This window comes from Oryzias latipes, chromosome 3 (genome assembly GCF_002234675.1).
Source record: "Oryzias latipes chromosome 3, ASM223467v1".
NCBI classification, from domain to species: domain Eukaryota; kingdom Metazoa; phylum Chordata; class Actinopteri; order Beloniformes; family Adrianichthyidae; genus Oryzias; species Oryzias latipes.
Genome location: NC_019861.2, coordinates 26,969,682 through 26,988,496, shown reverse-complemented (window position 1 = coordinate 26,988,496; position 18,815 = coordinate 26,969,682). Strand labels below are relative to the sequence as shown.

Below are 18,815 nucleotides of genomic sequence, written 5' to 3'. Positions count from 1 at the left end.
CAACCAAGAACAAAAAATATCAGATGGTAAATAGTCACAAGGTTTGTCCTAAAATTCCCATCACGTCAGGCTAAACTCAAACATAAATCTGATTAAAAAACGAAATGGCTTTCATAGCGTGTTAAAATTTAAGTTTAATGCAAACTGCGATCAAATAATTTTGCACAAACCAAACAGTAAATCTGATTTTTCAAATAATTTATCTTAAATGTTTAAATGATTCTATACATTTTTACTGGTATTAAACGTCACAAAAACATCACCAAATCCAACATCCTGATAAACAGAGCTCTGCAAAAATTCAGTCATTTTACTTAGTTCTGTTTCAAAAAATGACCCAAGAAAAAGAAAATAGAAAATGGTGAAAAAAGAACAACATTATTTAGAAAGCAATATCCTGCTGTGAATTTCAAATTTTGCAGCAATTAACCTTATATAATTTGTTGATATGACCAAAGTCTGTTAAAGGGGTCACTCTCACCCTTTGAAAGGGATTTCACTCATTTAAGTAGAAAAAATTAGACTTGAATGTAGAAGTATAAACTGCTGCTGCTGCTAACCGAATATCCAAAAATGAGACATAGCCAGGATCCGATGGAGCCAGAAACAGGATCTGGCCAAGATCCAAGCTCTGGAGAATCATGTCTCTGTACGGATCGTTTTTAAAAAGTAAAAAACAAAAAACCCAAGAAAAAAAACACATGTTACAAAATGTCAACACAAGTGAGTAAATGTAAAAAAAAGAAAGAGGCAGTGGTCACTCAAAGCAAATGCTGTACAATCAGGATAACAGATAAAATGCTTTTCTAACATTTTGTTATAACAAATTCGTAATCTGAACATAAATCATGCAGTCATTTTTGAAAAAGATTTTATTTTGTAAATGTTTAGAATTATTAACCGCTGTAAGTTCAAGTGTAAATGTGCAGCATCGGCTTCTCACGTCTTGAATTTGATAGCATTATACATTCAAAGGTTCTGCAAATACACAATTATCCATTTACATGGATAATTCAGTAAGATTATAAATAAAGCGTTAGAGACATCTTGCTGTTTAAACCATGTTGGTGTTTCATGTTTCTACTGAACCAAGTGACCATCCAAACCTTCAGTTGTCCAAGAATAATATTCACAAGGATGAACCTTTCATCAAACTTCAGAAAATGGCAATAAAAATGATTAAAAAAATTCTATTCAGTTACATTATAAAGTGTTTTTTTTAAATAGAAAAATAGATTGTTTTTTCATCTTAATAATGGCCTTAATAATCTTGCTAAATCATTTTACTGCGTTAACATACTTGATTAAAATAAGTCAACATTGGTCATAAAATCATTATAGCCCTTATAAAATCGTACTTTTGTAATAATTTTTATTAAATATTCTCAGAAAATGTCACCAGTCTCAAACAAAATCAATTGAAAAATACTTTTTATGATGTTTAATCCTTATTTCTTTCTTTCTAGTATGTTGGCTTTGCCTTGCATGTTTCCTGAATTATAATGAAGAACACGCAGAGGACCAGGACTCAGACCTCGGAGCACTCAGAAACTGTAAATAAATCTCTTTTGGTAGACAATGTTTCTAAGAGTCTGCTCCACCGAGGCGTCTTTGAGATCCTGGCAGACTCAGAGGAGCACATAGAGCCAAGGCTGTAACCTCCAGGGCGGGCCAGCACACACGCACGCACTCATTTAATAACAGACGCTACAGCAGGAACCATAGCTAAGTTTCGGTCAGTAAAAGTTTTAACTTATGGGCCTGTGAGAGCAGAATTCTGGAATGATCACTGATTTTCTCACATACATAATAAATGGATCAGGAGATAGAGGTATGCCTGTTAAAAAGCACTGCTTGTTTCAGCAAGTAAGGCATTATTCAACAGCCACAGACAAAGCGATTGGTTACTGAGTACTCAAACATGAAGAAGACACATCCTGTGTTGTAAAAAAGTGCATTTATGTTCAAACTGATGGGATCTGCAAACGTGACAATGAAGGAGAACGATTAAAAAGTCCTACAAACAGGGCAGGGTTGAAACTGTGTAAAATTCTCTTTTTTAATTTTGGACAGGATATATCATTTTTAGTAGCTGAAATTTTAATCATAGTTTTTACTGTTACTACATTTTCTTTATTGCAGATGAAAAGTAGGCAGCAGATCTTTGCTCATGATAGTTTGATTTGATTTATTTGTTTATTTTAGGCATCAATTATGGATACATACAAGACACAGATGTATCAAACCCATTTCATAAAGTAAGTACTAAATTGATAAAAGTTTAAAACCAGACAAAAAATTATTTTCTACCACTGTGTTTTTGCCTATCGTGTGAGTAACAGACGTTGGCTTTTATTTTCTTATTAGCCTGGCGTGGATTAGTCTTTCGGCAGATTTTCACCACAAGAGTATAAACTTTCTGGGTCTTAACTCTCAACACTAAGAGGAGCTTGCTCACAGGCGCTCAGGTAGCTCCTGGCTGTTTATACAACTTGTGTTTTCATGCGTTCTGCGCTGTGTTGAGCAATGTTTGCCTGTGGAAATCTACCCGATGTGAACTCTTAAAGCCCAAATCCTTGGACGGGAGTTGGAGTGTTTTATCAGTAACAGTCATAGGCCAACATGTCAAATGTTCGGCACAGACCAGTAAATGGATAATTTCACACACCAGACCTTTTTATGAACACTTTACAAGTTATGTATCTAGGCTATTATATTTCACCACCCATTAATCTCACTAATGAAATTGCACGTGCTATAATTAGTTCTTCCCACCTCTATTCCAATGACCCAAATTAATATATTGCCACCCCCTTTTTTAGATATAGTAGCTTCCTCTTCGAATGCTCTCAGCGTGTTCATACTTGTTCAGGTACTCGTGCTGGATAGGAAGAACACGGCCCTTGTTTATAAAGAAACCACTTGAAAAATGTCTATATGCAAATTGTAACGCAAACATCTGTATTTTTCTAAGAGAGGGTGAGGAAAAAACAGGCAGCCTTCAGCGCAAATTTTAACCACATCTGGAACCATGCATGAAGAAGCACCACAAGGTTACATTTAATTGGAAAAAAATGAAAAGAATTACAGCACTTTGCTGCATAAACAAATACTGTGACATTTGTGTACTGATGTGTTCATTTTCATCACCAAATAGAAAGTCAACGGAAAGATAATCCATTAATAGGGTTATAATCGTTATGGTGAATTGGTAATCAATTGGTCTAGAAATCTGCTGAAGGACAGCAAGAAGACACGGAGAAGCAGCGATCTGTAAACGAGGAGCACGGTGTGAGCATCTCCTGCTCTGTTTCTGCTTCATATTTAACGTGTTTGTTTGTTTGTAGCCACCATTGTTGTCTGTATGTCGCAGGGTCAAGGGGGGATTTAGTGCACTCGTTAGGTTTTTTGTGGTGGCTCGCATGTGTGGAGAGGATAGGCAGGTCCTGGTATTTTTTGTTGATGGCTTCAAACCTGGAATGTTTTGGGAGACCCTTAAAATGAGCTTCTTTTGTTAATCAAAGCTGCTTATACATTTATTATTTTGATTTTCATTTGACAATAACATGGACCTTCTGGATGACTTATGACTTAATGAGGGTGGAGTGTGGGAAGAGAACAACAAATGTTTGTTCTTGCACAGCTGACAGCAGGTTGGCATTTATAAAAAGAAGACTACGTAAAGGCATGCGTCACATGGTGTTGTCAGATCAGAGTGTAGGCCATGTTTTATGCTAAAATCTATGCACCGCTTCATGAGAGAGGCCTCATATGCACAATCTCTGCTCAACTTTATCCAAAAAGGTGTTAGAGGTTTTGATGTCAGGGGATCACCCGGTTCAGTCAGGTTCTTAAAGATCCACTCTGATCTGATCCTCTTTTGATCCATTTTAAAAGCGTTCCCAGTGGTCTTTTAATTATAATGCATGTTTTTAGCCAAAATCAAAAAAACCGTGTTGTTTTCTAGGACATATTATCTGCAGGAGTTCATTTGAAATTTGCCTCCCAGTTGCGGGAGGAACAGTTGCCGTGGAAGAATCCTGCACCCTCTTCCCCTTCCTTTTGTGGAAGGAAGAGGAGCAGGGAGCTTGTGGCCCACCCAGCGTATTTTCTACATCACAAATCAGCCCTTTTTTTTTTTCCATAATTTTTTTGTCTGCTCCTGAGTCACAGTGATCTGAATAAAAAAATATTCAGAAATGCAATTTTGAGCTGAATGTTCTTTATAAATGTCCTCTATCATCAGAAACATTTCTACAAGTACATGTTAAAAACACAAATGATTTTCATCAGAGTGGGACTTTGAAAATAGAACTCGACTAACCCTCAACTAGGTTCAAATTAGCTATGAATCCCAAAAAGCTTTAGATCTTGAAATTAAGGTGGTTTGCTGCTTAAAAATTAGCGACCAGGGGAAAAAAAGGCAATTATAAAAAAAGAAAGAAATTCATCTATTAAAGAATGTCAATCAAAACAATGTATTGATTTTAAATGCATCCGCTTCAAATAACACCCCTTTTCACTTATTATCCAGGAAGGATCCAGTTTTAGAAGCTGTCTAGCTGCTGTTTTGGTGGATCATGGTTTGGAAGATTAAAGTTGAAAAGTTGGGAGCAAATGCGCCAACAAGTGTTCTTTTATCATTTAAAAACGCATTAAGAGGATCGGGTAAACAGAAATAACAGATGTATTTGGCTTTTTAAATCTCTGCAAATGAGGACTGCATGACGTTACTCCCTGCAGTGTTGAGCAGGGATAAAAATGAATCACATCCACTTCTACAATAAAACTACAGCTAATGAGGTCATTAAACGCCTCTCATCGCAGTCATTTACAACCAAGACTCTCTACTCTTGATTTCATTGAGATTCATAAAAGTGTCCAGCCGCTGGAGCTCTACTCGTGTGAAGTTCACAGGAGGTCTTGTGCTGATTCGAACAACCTCCGCTGACAGATTTCTAAAATCCTGCAGGAAATTTCACAGCAGGCACTTCACTCCTGTTGCCTACATGGTTCGGTTTGTGTCAATGTCAAAGTGCAACAATAAGTCTTAGCAAGAGTGTTTTTCTTGGAAAAGTTGTCTGGGAGTGACTTATGACCCCTGTTATGATTAGTGACCTTTCCCTGAGGTCAAAAGGCAAAGAGTCTCAGCAAGAAAAGCCTGAAAATAACAAGTGTTTCAACATATTTTACGATTACAATCCTCCCTTAGGTTTGTCTGACTGCTCTCCCTTTTCATCAACTCTTCATCTGTCAAAGCTTAAAGCTTTCCCAATTCTTGTCCATGGTGAAATGTCCTATAGAGTGCCTCCAACATACATCATTATCAACCTTAGAGATGTTATTCTTGGCAAAAGCCCTTTGTCCATCGGTTTCTTCATTTGTTTGAGCTTTAGCCTTTTCATATTCTCTGTCGCTCTTTTGTTTCTCAATGTAAGCCTATGGAGTAAAGCAAACCTGCATGGATCAACTGGAAAAGCACAAAAAAGGTCACACAGATGTGATAACTGAAATCTTTGTTTAGAGTCATAAGCAGGGATCCATGTCACATAATTATTTTTAAAAAAAGGAGTCACATGAAGGCAAAAGAGCCATTTCATCATTTCTGACAATCGTAGTCTTTGTTCACACGTTTAACAGGAGTGCATTATGACATTTCTGAAACCGGGACAAGATTTAGAGTTAGTTTTTAGAGAAAAGACATGCTGAATATTAGTAGTCTTAACAGATCATGTCACAGTAACCTGGAACCTGAAGTGCTCACTGAATACATGATATTTGGCTAGACTTTTTGCTGCCCCACACAAAGTGATAAGGTTGTGTTATGTCAACGTTTCAGAGGTGGCAGAGACTCAAGTGTATGCATGCAGAACAAAAAGGATAATCTTATCGCTTTATGTCCCCATCCATGAAATATAAAAAAACGGCTAAATCACACGAACTGTATTTTTTGGTCAAAAGTGATCATACATACGGTACCTAATTTTTTTAGAATGTTGAAAATTGTGCTTTAAACGTGTTCTTCTAGCACTTACAAAAGAGGGCGTATTTAAAGAAAATTAAAGATTAAAATAGCATTTTTGAGTATTTCTTTAAATGGTAGGGAATCAGGGCTAGATGAAAAAAATGGCGTTGAAAAAGCTTGTAGTTCTTACACACAAACTACAAATCTGCAGGCCATAAGCTCCCTGCTCTGCTCCATTCTGATCACTTGTAGAAAAATTGAGTCATGTCTGTCTTTGTTTTCTTTGTCTGAGCTGGCATCTGGCTCAAAACTGTATGGCTGGATAGCTCCAAAATTGCTCACCATTTTTGTTGCACCGCTAATTCTGTTGCACCGTTAGGTTTGGGTATGAGGGGCTGTAAACTAGCCAGACAACATGTAAATAATAATAATGGATTCGATTTATCTGCACTTTTCCAGATGCTCAAAGTGCTTACAGTGTGTCCATTATTCATTCACTCCTCATGTCTACTTGGTGATGGTAGCTACGGTTGTAGCCACAGCTGCCCTGGGGCAGACTGACAGAGGCTGTTCTGGTCTCTCTCTCTGACCATCACCGGGATATTCATGCGCATTCACACACACCAGTGGAGCCACACTGGAGGCAGGGAGGGTGAAGTGTCTTGCCCAAGGACACAACGAGAGTTGACTAGGGGGAGCGGGGATTGAACCGCCGACCCTTTGATCATTGGACGGCCTGATCAAGCTCCTGAGCCACTGCCGCCCGAAACGCATGGATGACGGGAAGCAATGGTCCCACCCACAATTCAGAGATCTGCAGAAACTTTGTCCTAAGTTTTTGGGGACTTTGGCCAAAATAACAAAATCATAATTAAGAGACCACTGTGAACACTTTTAAAATACATCAAAAGATGATCAGAATGGGACTTTAAAAACAACATTTCTTCTATTTGTCACACATTTACATATGCAATTAGTTTGTCTGGGAGTCTATTTTTATCTCCTAAAAAATGTTGCAGCATGCCTGTGAACACATTTCTACCTTTCACACTGCCAGCTCATGTGAGGAAACACTGCCGCAGTTTAACATTCAGCGAGTCACACGTTGCATTTTCCTGGACTCCTGGGACCTTTCAGCTGAAATGATACCTTTGTGTGAAAGGCAGTAAGACTGTAACCAGAAAAGTATACGGACTGTAGTGCCATTTACCGTGACCCACAAGGACACACGCAGCAGAAAATGTCTTCAAAACACGCGAGTCATGAAAATATTTCATGCTAACAGAAACTCAAGAGAAATCTTATTACCCACAAAGTTTATATTCTTGAGTTTTCCTTTAAGACCCACTCAAATAAAATTGTGTTTTTGGTGTTTCTAACAGGTTATTGTGGACATTTCCTTATGGATGACATATACTGTATAAGAAAATTAGTCTGAAAACTGCATTTCTGAGTATTTCTTTTTTTAATTGTTGTGAATTAGGAGCAGACAAAAAAAAAAGCCAATTGAAGAAGACAGTTGCAGTTATGTCGGAGATACAATCAGCAGGCCACAAGGTCACTGCTTTGCTCCGTTTTGATGCATCTACTTATAGATGACTAGATCAATCAATTTATTTGTTTTCCTCGTCTGAGAAATGGTAAGGTTACGTTGGGGGTGTGAGGGGCTGTAAGCTAGTGGGGGGGTGTAAACAGATGGGTAATGGGAAGTGCGGACGGGCTTGCCGTGCACCAACGGTCATGCGCACAACTAAGACATGAATTTCTACTGAACTCCTGCCGCTCTTCAGAAACTATGTTCTAGAAAACGACACAGCTTTTTTAATTATGGCTAAAAATGGAATAATCATAATTAAAAGACCACTAGGAACACTTTTACAATAGATCAAAAGATGATCAGAGTAGAAAGGACAGAGTAGTCAACTACTGTTCCCAAAGACTTTTTACTCTAAACAGCAGTGGATGCAGTTTATTTTTCCCCTTAGACGTAAATGCAGGAGTGGAGATTTGTTTGCCCCTCGTTACAGAACAAAACTCAAGTTGAAGCTAGACTTGCTGTGCAGTTTATGCTTAAATCAGATAGTGTTCTGACAAACAGAGTCTGTATGTGTCACACCTATGTTTGTGGCAAACAAGGTGTGCAAGGTTTCTTGTATAACAAAAGTATGGTATGAAGGGCAAGTCTCCTTTTCTTTACTGTTCTAAATTTGCTTTAGACTGAAGATAAACATATAGCTTCATAGGAATGTATTACATAATTAGAAAACTGGAGAAAGAATGCTTACATAAAGTGCAAAAAGGTTTTAACTGAGCAATGACAAAAAAAGAAATCCAAATGATCTTTATGAATAGAAGCTAAATACATAACTGTTAGAATCCTGTGTAAAATGACAACGGTTATTTAACTGTTCTTTGAATATTGGCAGAGGTTTACCACAGTAGTCAGTTGTTGTGTAAAAGCCCAAAACAGCCAAAAATAAAATGGCATTATTTCTCCACACCAGTCGTATCGAGCTCTCACATACAAGTGAAAGATCACAGGGCTTATGACTAATCGAGTCTATTGTGTGGATACTGAGCTTATAAACACTCCTTTGCAACAAGGCGCTTTATTTCTGTCTACTGATCAGAAGTCAGTGTTGGTTAAAATAATAGCAGGCTGAGCTTCTATCAGAGAACGCAGGGAGCACCAATATATTTTTAATGTAAAGTTGGAGCAACGGAAAGAAACGGAGACACTGAGGTGACGGAGAAGCAAGCAAAACAAAAAATTAGAAAAAAGAAAAAAAAAGTAGGGTTAGATTCTTCTGAGACTTTCAGTTGTGCTTTGATGGTGGGGTCATCAGGTTGCCTCTCTAGACTTAAGCGCGCTCTAAGGCAACTAGTTTGCTGTACTTTTCTTTTTTTTGCAATTGTGACCCTCAGGTTGTGTAGCTCATGTTTTATTTATACATTTTGAAGACAGTATCCATCCAACCTGGCTTAGTAAGGTTGATGAACGTTATTCATAAAGCAACAAACACTGTTGGAGCGCCAGAGGTGAATATGTGAGTCTTTTTTTTGTTTTGTTGCCATCTCATTTTTTCTCTCGGCTAAGCTCCTCTGGCCTGGTTGCACAACCCGTGAACGAGTTAAGCTTTCATGGATAAAGAAAAAATAGCAGCAAAGCTTGTTAACAATTTAAAGTTCCACTCGGATCATCTCTTGATCTATTGCAAAAGTGTTCCCAGTGGTCTTTTAATTATGATCATGTCGTTTTTAGCCAAAATCTGTAAACCTGTAGTTTTCTAGGACATAGTTTCTACTTAGAAATTCACCACTGACGTGTGGGCAAGACTCTGCTTAGACGGGGAAAACAAAGAAGTACACAGATCTAGTCATCTCCAAGTGAAAGATGAGAATGGAGCAGAGAGCTTGTGGCCTGCTGTTGCAGATTTTAAGTGGCAGTTACAAGCATTTTTTCATCTGTTACTTATTCATGCTTTAATTAAAGAAGTACTCATAAATGCAATCTTAAGCTTAATTTTCTTTATATATGTGCATCAGCATGGAAAATATAAACAAAAAACCAAACAAACTCCTAAACTAAATCAGGTTTGAGTAATCCCATATGAGCAATACAAAAACATTTCTGAAATAGATTATATTTGGGTGTTCAATGTCACAATTTATAAAAATTTGACGTTTTCCTTGAGTCTTTCAAGTGAACTTTAATGCAAATAAAGTGTTTGGTAGAACATCTAAAACCAATCCAACAAGCTTATGAATTCCTTTTCCATTACATTTTTTCATTAAAGCATGACACCATCTGGGCCGAGATTAAATCATAAATAATAGGCATCCCCAAAAAGAAATCTATTTTTCAAAAACAAAACAAAAAAAAAAAATCCTCTTTTGATACCTTAAAGTTGAATTTTAAAATATTGTCATCAATCATCATGACACTAATGTCTCCACTTAGTAGAACTGCAGAAAATTTTAATGCATCTTTCTCCGGCCATTTCAAAGTTTATCAAAGTCATTACAACTTTTGAACAAAAACATAGAGAATGCCGTTGGTGGACAGGGTTTATGTTTCCTGCAAGCTTTGAGTAGAATGTGGGGTCTGGGTGTAGATCCCATGCAGACCATTGTTTCCACATCCTCTGCAGCCTGAGTAATAGTCCTCTAAAAAACAGGCCTTCTTTTGTCCCGGCCTGCACGGCACCACAGCTAGATGCCATGGCACTGCCTCCCCTTTCTGGTAAGATGGGAGGAAGGACACGCAGCTAGAGGAGAAGAAGGAGGAGGAGGAGGAGGAACCAAAACATTAGTAGAAGGTAAGTCACTCTGCTCTGTCTGCTTATGAAAACAGGGTGGCAGCGAGGAAAGGCTCTAGTTTCTTCACATTACCACTTGTACGAGTGAAAGGATTGGGGAAAAAGTTTACTGATCAACCAAACATCTCTGCCACGGGCTTAACAAACATGTACACACAGACACACCCACACACACAAAGAAAGGCTCAGAGAGCCAGGCAGTAGTCTCATCCTCACCACACTTCAGTAAACACTACTTCTCATCATGTCGCTGCAAACAAAAGACGCAAATTGTTCCCAGGACCACAAGTTGACACATGCCATTGAAGACAAGTTGCCCCTTCAATGGAGGGCACAGACACACAAAACACAGTGTGTTTGTGTGTCTGCATGGGAGACAGAGAAAGATGACAGTAGCTGAGAAGGAAAGGAAAGAAATGAACCAGGATATGAGCGTGTTCTTAATGCAAGTTTCTATTTATGATCCAACAGTTCTTTTCTGCAGGGATTTCTCATTTGCCGAGTTTCACAAGCCAACACTGGCTGATACAGTATATGTAGCTGCATGAAGTGGGAGACAGCGTATGTAATCAAGCTACCGCCTGTAATTACCTTTCGGTTTTTACTTTTGCAGATTCACACAGGAGCAGAGCTCAAAGCTCCAATATAGGAGGATGTATGATGGGTGTACACTGGTACAAGCTTCCCCTGAGGTTTATCTCTCCTCTGCTGGGAATGATGTTCTCCAGAAAATACCCAAGGGCCAAAATGTCAACTTCAACAAACTATGGTTCACTGTGAATGACAAATGCTAAGCAGATGCCATTGCAGAGAACCACGCTCCCAGCTAATGTTCTATAGTTTCTATTGGGCACAAATAGACAGGCAAGTCTAGACCAGCTCCATTTCTCCAAGCAGAAAACCCACTTTTCCAGATCTGCTGGGATACTTGTTTTTGTTCTGGATCCACTTTTTCTAGATTGGATACAATCCAGTTGTGGCTTTAATAACAATAACATTCTTGCACTAAGGGATGTCACACACACAAAAAACAACAACAAATAAATAACAATATCATACAAAGCAAGAGCAAAAATCTGACAAAGATTAATATGAGACAGTGTTTGTAAATTGTAAGCAAGTTTATGAGTTTTGAGTGAGGATGCATGAAGTGTTGAGAGAAGTGAGGTCCAGAGCCATGGAGCAGACCACCATGCTCCTCATGGCGGGTGTGGTGAGCACATGTGACACAAATGAATGGAGGAAGATGATCAAAAACGAGTGGATATGTGTGGAAGATCCAAGAGATAATGTAAGACCAGGGTCGTGATGACTTTTAAAGCAAACGAAAGTATTTTGAATTTGATTTGGAACTGAACTGGGAGCCAGTGTAGCTCTGGAGAAACTGAGTGATATGATGAAAGAAGGAGGTTCTGGTAATGATTCGAGCAACTGAAATCTCGACCATTTGAAGCTCATGAAGACATTTATGAATGAGGCCAAAGAGAAGGGAGTTACTAGAATAACTTGTTCATAGACAAAACTATGAACAAAAATGAGCGAATGTTGGGTAGATTGAAGTAGGTCAGGTAATGTAACTGATGTCAGGCTGAAAGGATAGTTTACTGACAAGGATGACAATTAGAATCTTAACCTGAGGGGAGGGAAAACAGAGTGGGAGCCAATAGGTAAACCTCCATTCTCTCACTGGTAGGTTTAAGAAAGTTAGAGGAGAATCAGGATTTGCTTGTTCCTAACCAGTCAAAGAGGAAAGACAGGGGGATGTTGGAGGTTGAGGTAGAGCTGGGTGTCATCTGTATAACAGTGGAATTGTATGTTACGTTTTTGGAAAATATTGCAGAGAAAGTATGTAAAAGTTTAACAACAGTCTGTCTCGTTTGCTGTTTCCTTGTATGTTCCATCTGAGAGCTCTGGGGCTGACCATGTACCATGTACTACCTAGCAATGAAAATACCATGTCTCAGTTTGTGCCTAATTTTAATCTTACCAAGAATACAATCGGTCTAGTCCTTTAACAGCAGAGTTATCGCCAGCAACACCTTAATAACACACGCTCCTTGACATATTGTAAATTTTTGACTGTTTATGCAATCAACGTAAATCAGCTGACTCTGACACAGAGAAGGGCGTTTTTTTTTATATCGGCTTTGCACAATGCAAACTAACACAACGTGTTGCATGACGACACAAATCTGCTTTTCTCCACGACAGAATCCGCTGGATTTTCGTAAACGGTTGAAGAGCAATGGTAGTCAAAAGAATGTCAACACTGGAGCTAATGTTGAAGGGTTGAATAAGAACTAAACCCTAGTATACACATCAAGAATATTAAATCTAACCTCAAGGGGAAAATGGTTGTAAAACCAAAGTGAATTTATTCCTACTTTCAAGTTTAAACTTTTCAAGTTTGGATTATTCTCCAGTATTTGGAGTCAAAGCAATTTGACCTTCTTGTGCAACAAGCTAGTGGTTACCTGGTGAACTTACTTGCAACCTGCTTTAGAAAGAACGCATCTGAGTTTTTTTTCTACCTTAAGACATTTGGACTGGTGATACTTTGTCATGTGAGAGTTGGCACACAGCGTGTTTCATTGTTATTTGAATAACAGGACGGAAAGCAAGTTGGGGAGAACCCTCTGACCTCTCTGAAGGGGCGGAAAGAAATCCACTAAAGAGCGGCAGTGAAATAGAAAGTAATGGTAGTCCAACAGACCAAAATTCTTTCTCAACCCAACAGTCAAACCACAAACATACAAACACATGGCTCTCGGGGGACCATATCCAGGATGGTCAACCAACAACTGCAGTACAACAAGCATAGTGGGACAAAACAAGGTGGAACCAAAATAAATCATGCCTATAGTCCACACAGGACAAAGCAACAACAAAAAAAACAGCAAAAGAAAAACATTTACATTTAAAGCATTTTCCACACCCAGATCAACGCAAACCAAAAGCTGTGGCTAACAACTGAGCATACAAGTTGACTTTTGTTTTTGATAAGGCGGCTTAAGTCAACTTAACAGTTCTCCATTTGTTTCAGCTTTTTGACAATGAGGTTTTCATACAAGTGACACCCTGATACAATAGGTCTTAGTCTAATAAATCAGAGGTGTTGACAGGGTGAGCATGCTTTTATTTTGGATAACACCACTTTTAGCTATATTTCATATAGAGTCTTGTGTCATTGGGCAGCTAAACTACTATCAGACATTTTCTTCAGTTCTCTGCTTAAAAAAACAAGTAAACATGTTTAGGACATTTTGACACGATCTTCTTTCATTTTTCTGACACATCTGTGCATTTACGCCTTTTAAAGTCCTGCTCCATTCATTTTTTGATCTATTGTTTCCAGTCTTTTAATTATGATTGGCCAAAATCAAAATCCTGTGTTGTTTTCTAGGACACAGTTTCTGCAAAGCGGCAGTAGTTCATCAGGAATTTGCCTCAGAGTTATTGACGGGACTGCTGATGCGGAGTAAGCCCTGCGCTCATTTCCCATCGTCCCTTTATTTACACTCTAACTTACAGCCTCCCGCACCCCAGGGTAACATTAATGATGCAAAAAAAATGGCGAGCAATATCTGAGCTATCCAGCTCAGCTAAGCTAGATGCCAGATCAGACAAGGAAAACAAAAACGTGGATGCATCAGAATCAAGCGGAGCAGGGAGCTTGTGCCCTGTCGTTCGTATGTAGCAACTAGAAGCTTTTTCAAATAGTATTTTTTTTGCCTGATTCTGATTCACCACAAGTTGAATAAAGAAATACTCAGAAATGCATTTTTAATCCTGTGATTTCCTTCATCATGAGAAAATGCTACAAGAACATGTTAAAAACAGAATTTTCATTGGAGTGGGTCTTTTCCTCTTAAGTTGCTTTCATGAATAAAATATTCTTGAATTTTAGGGGAAACCACTTTTACCCACTTTCCACTTTTACCCACCACTGTCAACTGATCCATCTTTAATGTTACTTTTACATGCGTCCAAATGTAACCAAGAGAAACATGACTATGGACTAAAAGGGTGAGGAAGAAAGCCACTAAAAGCAAACGTTTTCACAAACTGGAATAGGTAGAGAAGATGACAGGGAAACTGCAGGTTTTATTCTACTTATCTTTCAAGGACAAGGGACCTCTCTTGTTCCATGAAGCATCAAATTTTTGATTTACCAGCACTGGGACAGACATCGGCTGATGATGTTATCAAGAGAGTTATATAACCCGTCTCCGTTGTCTTTTATACCAAAGAAAATTTTGGGAAGCGCGAGCCTTACTCCTCTTCTACCCCCTCTTCCCTGCAAGACTGTATAATTTTACTTTCAAATGTAAAAGAAGACCCAGTATTAAAACTAGCAGGTGCATGCTGTGGAAGAGTTAGATAAGATGGGGCTGGCTACTGAGCCACTGTGACGTTGGGAAGGTTCATTTAGCACATTATTGGCATGATGTTTTTCATGGAAGCAAAAAGCTTTAAAGTGTTATGTTTTGACAAACAGAAGTGACTTTTTATGGGATAAATAACTGCAGCGCCGGCATTTTAAGAGACGGATGATGCCATAAAGTTAGGTATTTTAGTTCTGAGAAGAGCTTTATGGGATGTCTGAGTCAGACAGACAGCGAAAGCTATTGCAAACTGTCGTCATGATGCTTCACTCTGCAATCAAGGACATCACAGCTCCTGTAATTACCTCTAAACATTAATTTGGCTAATAGCTTTAGCTTTCTGTGCCATATTCCGGGAAGCGTGAACAACCAGAAGACATCAGATGCTGTCAAAGAAACTGCCAAGAGGCTAAAAAAAAAAATAGATAAAACATTCTAAGTTTAGTTTTTTTTGTTTTGTTTTACAGTTTCTCACATGAACACTCATGGAGCTTTAATAAAGCAACTTCAGTTATTTAAATAGCACACTTTTCAATATATCTGATTATGAAATCTAAATTTATGATTAACTGCAGCTAGTTATCATAGGAAAGTTTTAAATATTTAAGAGTCATTTAAAATGTGACCACCAGATTAACTCGTAATCGGAACTGAAGTTACAAACTAGAGTCAAGAAGCTTAAGATGATTTGCAAAACTTCGGGGTTGCTTTGAAAAGTTTTCAAGAAAAGAAACAATGATAAAGAAATAGCAGCAATACACAATTTGATATAACCCTTAGTAGTCCAGAGCCTTTAAGTCGTTTTTTCTACTTTTTTTATTCAAAAAACATTTTTTGAGAGCCATCTTTTTAGTACAACCTCATCACTTAGATTTTATAAGTTTTATAATGATACACAAAAATTCCACAATTAACCTGAAACTGTCCAAAAACTAAATTCTGAGTAGTAAATGTAGCCATTTTTTATGTTTTATAACAGAGATCAAACATGTAGAAACCAAATATAAAAGCATAAATCCATACAAAAAGCGAAGACAAGGTCAAAACAATGTGAAAAATATCTAAAAATTATTGCTATATATTATTTATTACTAATATTATTCAGAAGTACAAAACACTGTAGTTTGATTACAACAACCACAGATGTTCAATTCGTTTATAGTCAACATTTTTAGAAATGAGCTAGAAAGTGTCACAGCTTATAACGGAATTTAGCCAATCACAATAAAGAAATCGTACACACAGCTTTTAGAAAGCGCGAGCTGTATAATATTGATTTTTTCACAAGAACCTGCAGCCTACATTTAAACGGGGGCTGCATTTGGCCCACGAGCCGGACTTTGGACATACCCGCTCTAAGGGGTAACACATTTATGTGTCATTACTGTTATATTTGCTTTAAACCAAAAATTTCAAATCTTTCTGAAACCTCCGTGTTAAACTTTGAATGAAAACTATGCTAATGGGAAATGTCCGAAATGTGGTTGGCAAACACACCAGTGAGTTCAGAGACCACAAACAGTCTGATCGTCACACAGGCTCTCTTTGTAAAGTCACACTCATCTCATCTTGTCATGACAGGAAGGGGGTTGGAAACTCCTTCCAACCAGCCTGTGCAATTAGCATAGACTGAAAAGTAAGTATCCCCCAGAGACACAACTCCCCCCTGATTAAAGTCAAAACACACATAGTTCAGACTGTCATATCACACAGACGAAAATATTTCCACAATTTAAAGCAGCTCATACAAGGTCATGATGATACCAGGAATGCATTCAATTTGATAACTGCTCATCTCCTGTTGACTGACTCTGACAGCGTCTGTGCAGTCGTCTTCCCCTTCCTCCCACCCTCCTTCCTTGCCTCATCCCAGCACCGCCTGCTGATCTGACAAAGCCTCCGCACAGTCACCAGCCTGACCCAGTAACCTGCATGCCTCCCGCCTGCTGGAGAAAACCTGCCACAGGCTCCTTTTCCCAGTGCTGTCAGGGTGTCAGTCAGCAGCAAAGCATTCTCCAGACGGGAAATGCTTTTCTTCAGAAACAGATCTCAGGTGAATAATTACATGTTTAACTCCTCCAGCTCAATTCATTTACGCAAACCAAAAGCTACGTGGTATGGAGATGACAACCTACTGTGTTAGGAATTTGACAGGTCATTTATTCAGCTGCTTTTTGATTTTAGGACACACACATACACTCCAAAAAAAGGACGTAAAAAATTAAACTCACCCCTTGGTTTCCTTTGAAACAGATAATTGGTTGACTTTGTAAAGCTCCCTAAAGAGGAGAGGAAAGAAAAAGGCATTTGTTACTAATTGACCTAAATTAGGCAGGCAAATACAATTGTGTTGTAATCTGTTTAAATGTAAGTTGAAGTTACACAATCAATAATGCCCCCGTGCTCTCTCAATGGTCTTAACTGGAGCTTTAAGAAAGCAAAAACTCTCCTGCTTGTCATTTATTTGATTACTTAACTCCAAAGCTTTTGGAGCTGCAGGATTCTGTGCATTTCAGCTGATAGAGTCTTATAAAACAAGATTACACAGTAAAGGTGGCGAGGCAAAAAGCAGACAGAAAACAATTCTGCACAGAGAAAAGCAAAACACAAACTTTAAATAGGTGCAAAGAAAATTGAAAGGAGGAGAAGCTACCTTGAGGTTTTGAAAAGCCTCCAGCGCCCTGATGGCCGTGTCCGTCAGCTTGACGTGGTATAGAGTGCTATTGGATCTGGTTCTGTTGTTTTCTCCACAGGAGAGCCCGTAGCGGCGCAGCTCCCTGAGTGAAGCCATCGCTGGCTCTCCTCACTCTGCCACAACTAAAGCCGCTTTTCCCTGGCAGCTCAGAGCTCTCCCGTGACGTCACGCGGTGGGCGGGGCCTTCGCGAGGCTGTCCACATGAGATATTATTAGTTTTTAGTGTGGATTTGAGCACGTTTGCTCTTTAAACCAGATTCAATAATATTTAATATTATTGAAAAACTGTAATAAAACGTTTTTTTTTTAATTCTCAAAAACAAATCACTTTGTGCCAACAAAAGTGGGAACAAAGGTCAGAGTTCTGAAATAAGAATAGCCTAATCTACTAACTAAATCTACAGTTTTCAAATATAACTTTTAAAGTAACAAAAATATTCCAAACTTCATAAACACTGATGAAACCAAAGCGGAGTCATGTCTAATCCTGTTTATTTTAATGTCCACATTTGGATTATGACACTTTCGGCACACACTTGCAGAAACTAGGGGTGTAACGATTAATCGAACTAATTGATGAATCAATTTAAATTTCTACATCCAACCAGATCAATATGTCTGAGGTAAGCTGTAAATCATGCCATTATAACATTGTTTCAAAATGAAGTACATTTATTTTATTGAAATACCATTTGGATTGAGGAATTGTAGGTTTATACTATAATGTAAAAATAACTAAGTGTCATCAATGTGGACAACACACGTGGTAATGATCTAGCCATCCTTACAGTCCAATGTGTGAAACACTTTGAATTTTGTAAAGACGTGACCATACAGTGTGGTGGAATGTTCTATCAATGTTCTGATTGTATTGTTTTGATATGGAAAATAAGCAATGGGCTGAACTTTGTGAAACAAAAATTTAAATGGATTTGCCATTAACTCTTGTTTTCCTTTTGTTTGTACACATATTTACGGTAATTTACACTTGATTATCTTGCAAGAAATACAAGGAACCTGGAAAACTTCACCTGAACTGTTTAGTACCCAGGTATTTCTCTCTGAGTCACACTGGGGGAACATTTGCATAAAGATGTCTTGAATCGATTTTGAGTCAGTGAATTGTAAAATCAGCAGTGGGCTGAACTTTATGAAACAAAAATGTAAGTGAATTGTAATGTGAATTGTCAGTGAATTGTTTTGTTTAAAATATCAACTATGAATAGTATCATCAACCACAAATTATGATATAAACTGAATCATTACACCTTTAGCAGAAAGAGATTGGTGGAAAAAAGAAATTGTACAAACCAGGAGAAAAGAATGAAAGTAAAAATTGATGCATAATTGAGCTTAAAGTGTTGCCAAATGACTACAAATAAGGGCAAAGCACGCCTTTGTGTTCCCCACTGGTTTGTATTGGTTTGATTTGCAGCCTGTTTTTTTGTGGT

General features: G+C 38.1%; 1 protein-coding gene across 1 annotated transcript in view; it reads right to left on the bottom strand.

The window, feature by feature from the left end:
- LOC101155504 (RNA polymerase II elongation factor ELL2) overlaps window positions 1-17,493 on the bottom strand; it is a 33,409-nt gene extending 15,916 nt beyond the window's left edge. Inside the window, exons 1-2 of the mRNA XM_011492900.3 lie at window positions 17,323-17,493; window positions 16,901-16,948 (exon numbers count right to left, since the gene is read on the bottom strand). Of these exons, the coding sequence (XP_011491202.1) occupies window positions 16,901-16,948; window positions 17,323-17,460 (186 nt within the window). The 5' untranslated portion in view covers window positions 17,461-17,493. The remainder of the gene's footprint in view (window positions 1-16,900; window positions 16,949-17,322) is intronic.
- Between the last annotated feature and the right edge of the window lie 1,322 nt (window positions 17,494-18,815).